This window comes from Austrofundulus limnaeus, unplaced genomic scaffold, assembly GCF_001266775.1.
Source record: "Austrofundulus limnaeus strain Quisiro unplaced genomic scaffold, Austrofundulus_limnaeus-1.0 Scaffold52, whole genome shotgun sequence".
Lineage (NCBI taxonomy): Eukaryota > Metazoa > Chordata > Actinopteri > Cyprinodontiformes > Rivulidae > Austrofundulus > Austrofundulus limnaeus.
Window position 1 is genome coordinate 845,894 of NW_013952454.1, and position 5,285 is coordinate 851,178.

Consider the following 5,285-nt stretch of genomic DNA (forward strand, 5'->3'; position numbering starts at 1 on the left):
AGTCATAATATTACGAGATTAAAGTCATAATATTATGCGAAAAAAAGTCACAATTTTGTAGCCTTTACATGGAAATCATGCAGTTACCAGTGCATATTTAAAATGAGGAATGTTGAGCAACTTGTCAATTTGTTCTTTAGTATTGCTTAAAAATAAATAGTTAATCTTTTAGCACATCAGTAGCAGGACTTGGATATTAAGCAAACGACTATAAACTGAAGCCGTATTGTAATTAATGGATGCATTGACAGATTTAGTCGTCACGTAGCTAATTTGGATGAAAACATATGAATCTAACAGTGACCCAAGTTATTTCAAACTACTTTATAAACACAGACACATGGATGTACACAGAGCGTGTGGGGAAAATAAGGAGGAAATGAGGAACAGAAAATGGACATGTGAGATTATGACTTATTTTCTCGTAATATTATGACTTTAATCTCGTAAAATTACAACTTTAATCTCAAAATAATAATTAAAAAAATCTCGTTATGTGGCCCTAATACTCATTTATCAAGCTGTACACTTGATAAATTGCAGAAAAATGAGTGGATGATAGAGCAGATCTAACATAAGCTCAGAACAGCCCCAGTTTAATAAAGTGAAGTATTTATTTTTAAATTTCCTGCAACAAAAAGAAAAATCCTGGAGCCTTTTGGAGATTATTAATATAATTGTCATTGCTCTGTAATGAAATTGTTTAAAGTATTAATTCAGCCACACAGTAATCAAAATAAATTATTAGATTTTAGAGAGAAATTTATAATTAGCCAACATAAGGATCAGCTTTGAGAACTGGATTCTGTGCAGTTTTGTTACATTAATTCAACCTGTTAGAGTGATTTAACTCATACAACAGTCTTGAACGCACACAGTAACTGAAGTGTAAGTTTTTAAATAAATCCGTGTTTTAGTCGACTCTCGTTTCTTGTTTGTTGCAAGTTTCCTTGCAGAGATCTCTGTGACCTTTCTCCATCTCTGACTCCTTTCTGTTTTCCTTCCCAGTGGCCACCATGACAACAGAGGCAAGCACTGTGAGCGAGGCAGACACAGAGGGCAAGAAGGCTGCGGCCAGCGGCGCTGCGCCTGACTCAGAACCCGAATCAGGGGAGAAACAGAAGCAGGAGGCAACAGCGTCTGAGCAGGAGGGGGAGCAGTCGAGGAGGAAATCCCAGGAGCAGCCTGCCGGGCCCGGGCCCGCTGACGGAGCTACCTCCCCTGAGGAGGAGCAGCTGAAGCCTCGAACTAGAACCTCAGCGGGCAAAGGCCTGTCGCGCCTCTTCTCCTCATTCCTCAAGCGGCGCTCGCAGTGCTCAGAGGGCGAGGGGTTCGAGGCTGAGAAGGCCAGAGAGGAGAAAGAGGAGAAACAAGAAGAAGAAGAGAAGTTGGAAGAGGTGAAAAAAGAAGAGTCGAAAGGTGTGGAGGAAAAACCAGTATCCAAAGAAGCTACAAAGAAAGAAGAAGAGAAAATAGAACAAAAAGAGGAGAAGAAGAAGAAAGTGGAAGAAAAAGTTGAGAAGAAAGGTAGCAAAAAGAAAAAGAAAGATTCAAAGAAGAAAGTGGAGGAAAAGGATGAGGGGAAAGTGAAAAAGAACGAGACAAAAAAGGACGAAGAGATATCAGTAAAGAAAGAGGAGCAAAAAGAGGAGGAGAAGGCGAAGGAGGATGTAGAAGCTGAGAAGGAGGCAGCAAAACCAGAAACAAAAGAAGAAGAAAAAGAGGAAACTGTCGAGGTGAAGGAGAAAGGAACAGAGGGTGGAAAAAAAGAAGAGGGAAAGGTTGACAAGAAGGAGGCAAAGAAAAAGGAGAAGGAGGAAAAGGTAAAGAAGAAGGAAGAGGAGAAGGCAAAAAGGAAAGCAGAGGAAGAGGAAAGGATAAGAAAACGAGAAGAGGAGAAACTTAAGAAGCGAGAAGAGGAAAAAGCAAGAGAAGCAGAAAAAGCAAAGAAGAAAGAGGAAGAAAAAGCTAAAAAGAAAGAAGAGGAGAAAGCAAAGGAGGAAAAGGCTAAAAAGAAAGAGGAGGAAAAAGCTAAAGAAGAAAAAGCTAAAAAGAAAGAGGAGGAAAAAGYTAAAGAAGAAAAGTCTAAAAAGAAAGAGGAGGAAAAAGCTAAAGAAAAGACTAAAAAAGAGGAGGAGAAACCCAAGGAGGAAGTCCACAAAAAGAAAGAGCAGGAGAAAACAAAAGAGGAAAAGGGAAAAAAGAAAGAAGAGGAAAAAGCAAACGAGGAGCCTAAGAAAGAAGCGGAAAAGGTGAAAGAAGAGGCAAGGAAGAAAGAAAAAGAAGAAGAGMAGACTGAAGAAAAGCAACAGAAGGAGGAGGAAAAAGGAAAGAGAAAAGAGAAAGGGAAGAGCAAAGGAAAGAAAGAGGAACGACAGGTGAAAAAGCTGGAGGATCAGATGAAGGCACCGATCGCTGCTCCGGAGCCGGAGCTAAAAACTGAGCCTGAGGCTGAACAGGCTCTGGATCAGCACTCAGTTAGCAGCGCAGAGATGCAGGTGAGACTGAAACATCATTATACCTCAACTCCACAAACATCTTCTTAAAACAGCACCGCTTCATAATTATAATAATTCTGATCTGTTTAAATATCATGAGTAGGAGTGTCCTGATACCAGTCTTTCTCAACGTAGGAGTACAGGAACTTCAGTTTGGGTACTCGTCGATACAGAGTACGATAACTGACTCTTGATTTACAATCAGCTAGAAACTTACTGTGGAGTACATACACACTGGGGGRCACGYCACTTTATTTTGTTAATGATCACCTGCAATACCAGCWTAATMCATATACCTCCAATATCCATAATGTGCAAAATTTAAACAATGTGCAATAATGACATTTTAYWTTCTTTACTTTAGTTTAACATTTACAATTGACTCTGATTGTGCTTTTTTATTGTTATATATGTGCGGGTATATGCATATAAATGCATGTATTAGGGGTGCAACGATACAGAAAATTCACGATTCGGTTCAATACTTTAGTCTCAGGGTTCGATATTTTTTCGATACAAATAACAGAAATTACCATGCCCTTTTTAAATTGTAATTTATTGAAATTATTTATGAACATTTGTTTAGCCTCAAAAGTACTCTTTCTAAATTAAATTTAAGCTTAAATTTTGCTGAAACAGCAAGTTTCTCAGTGGATCTGTGCTCGAAAATGCAGCCTAGGTGGAGTAGTCGAACACAGATCCTCTGATCCTTCAACACAGAGCATCTTCAGAAGACATGTTGATAAATTAAATTAAAAAAATCTGTATTGTTCGATACAAGTGTATATTGAACCTAAAGCACTGTATTGAACGGTTCGATACGGGTACATTTATTGTTGCACCCCTAGCATGTATGTATACATGCTGATGTATATGAGCATACTTAGCACATTTTATTCTTTGCTGTATGTTTGCACTGCTGTGGGAGTGGCTCTAATCTCGTTATACGTGCGTGTAATGACAGTAAAGGCATTCTATTTCATTCTATTCTATAATGGGGTTGGGCAAAATTGTATTGTGTCCAACTGATAATCAGAAAAAAAGTCCACAATTGATATTTGTCACTTTGCAATTAGTGCCATGTGATGACATGTTTTTGTGTGCGATGCGACTTTTATAACTTTCTTAAACATGGAATTGACAAACTTTTCACGTACAAAGTGAACTGTAACACATTTAGTTGAATATCGAAACCAGTAAGAGAAACTCGTTACAGAAACATCCTAAAGACCTTCTTGCTGTGAGGCATCAGTGCTAACCGCTGAKCCGTCGTGCTGCCATTTTATCCACAAATGATATCCAATAAAATGGACGTGCAACTGATAAAACCCACATTTTTCTTGTGAAATTTTGAATTCTAGTTAAGATATTTGAGAAATATGTCCCGTTATTCTTTTTAAGGATAAGACCAATGGATTGCTGTCACCTTTGTGTTTGAAAAGCATAACACCAGGTTGGCAAATCAGTCTTTAAGCATCAACATTTTTAGGGCTATAGTTTAATTATGAGTCTTAAGTTTGATTGCAGAAGATTTTTTTAAATGAACCTGATGCCTTGATTCCCTTTTTATACATCATAAGTCAGAAGTTTAAGTAAGTGAGATTTTCATGTGTCCAATAATTGTGTTTTATTGTCTGATGGCCTGCTCAGGAAAACATAGTACAAATTTTACATTAAAGCTGAGTTAGCAACAAAACTCACCCATGCTGGTATCACCATAAGCTGTTATAAACATCTGGATAATTGCGTTTTACTAAGATCTGTTGTATTAATCCACACTATCATCACTGTGTGCAACATCAGTATTTGACACAAATGTCTTGTGTCGACCCAAACAGCCAGCTCCGGAGGAGCCGAAAGAAGTATCGGAGATAAAGGAGGAGCCCGAAGTAGTGGAGGAAGAGAAAAAGGAGGACACAGAAGAAAAAGAGGAAAAACCTACAGAACCGGAGGAGGCGACCACAGGAGAGGAAAAAGTCACGGAGCAGGCGAAAAAGGAGAAACCCGTGAAAGAGAAGAAGACTGAGAAGAAGGCGGAGGAGTCGAAAGGCGCCAAACGTCAGAGGACCATGCAGTGTAAAGTCACCTTACTGGACGACGCTCTGTTTGAGTGTGAGCTTGATGTAAGAGACTCACCAAAACAWAGTTGGTTCTCTGTGCCACACAGAAAAAACCCTAAAGATTTTCTGTTTCCTGTTTAGAAACACGCTAAAGGCCAAGAGCTTTTTTCGAAAGTGTGCAGTCATGTCAACCTGCTGGAGAAAGATTACTTCGGCCTTGCTCACTGGGAAACYCCAACCAGCAAGGTAGGCTCTACGCGTGTGACCTATAACTTTAATTAAAACAAAATTACAAGTAAAAGATGTGTGTTTTGTGTGTGTTTACACATTTTCCACAGACATGGTTGGACCCAATCAAAGAGATCCGTAAACAGGTTCCTGGTGCTGTTTATGAGTTTACATTCARCGTGAAGTTCTACCCACCTGATCCAGCACAGCTTACTGAAGACATCACCAGGTGTGCATCTCTGCTGCTGAATATTTTAGGAGCTGTTTACACAGAGCTGCTTTTACCGTTTGGGTCAAAATACAACAATTTTAAAGTGACAGTACACTACACTAACATTTCCAGAGACCGGTTTTGTGTAAACAGGGCTGTAGTTTATGAGATAAATCTTGTGCCAGCAGGAATTGAATGTGAATTGCTCAGATTGAATCTGAATGTGCATAATTTGAAATTGAATGCAGTGGATTGAAAATAAATTTCATTAAATTGAAACTGAATTTA

General features: G+C 38.9%; 2 protein-coding genes across 2 annotated transcripts in view; both read left to right on the forward strand.

Annotated features, from left to right (window-relative positions):
* The window catches only part of LOC106517684 (axoneme-associated protein mst101(2)), a gene marked incomplete at both ends in the record, with an annotated part of 11,646 nt that extends 9,355 nt beyond the window's left edge, over positions 1 to 2,291 (forward strand). The window contains 1 exon segment of the mRNA XM_014008664.1: positions 1,009 to 2,291. Within this exon segment, the coding sequence (XP_013864118.1) occupies positions 1,009 to 2,291 (1,283 nt within the window).
* LOC106517723 (uncharacterized) overlaps positions 2,242 to 5,285 on the forward strand; it is a 28,430-nt gene continuing 25,386 nt past the window's right edge. The window contains exons 1-4 of the mRNA XM_014008713.1: positions 2,242 to 2,498; positions 4,337 to 4,621; positions 4,700 to 4,804; positions 4,897 to 5,015. Of these exons, the coding sequence (XP_013864167.1) occupies positions 2,400 to 2,498; positions 4,337 to 4,621; positions 4,700 to 4,804; positions 4,897 to 5,015 (608 nt within the window). The 5' untranslated portion in view covers positions 2,242 to 2,399. The remainder of the gene's footprint in view (positions 2,499 to 4,336; positions 4,622 to 4,699; positions 4,805 to 4,896; positions 5,016 to 5,285) is intronic.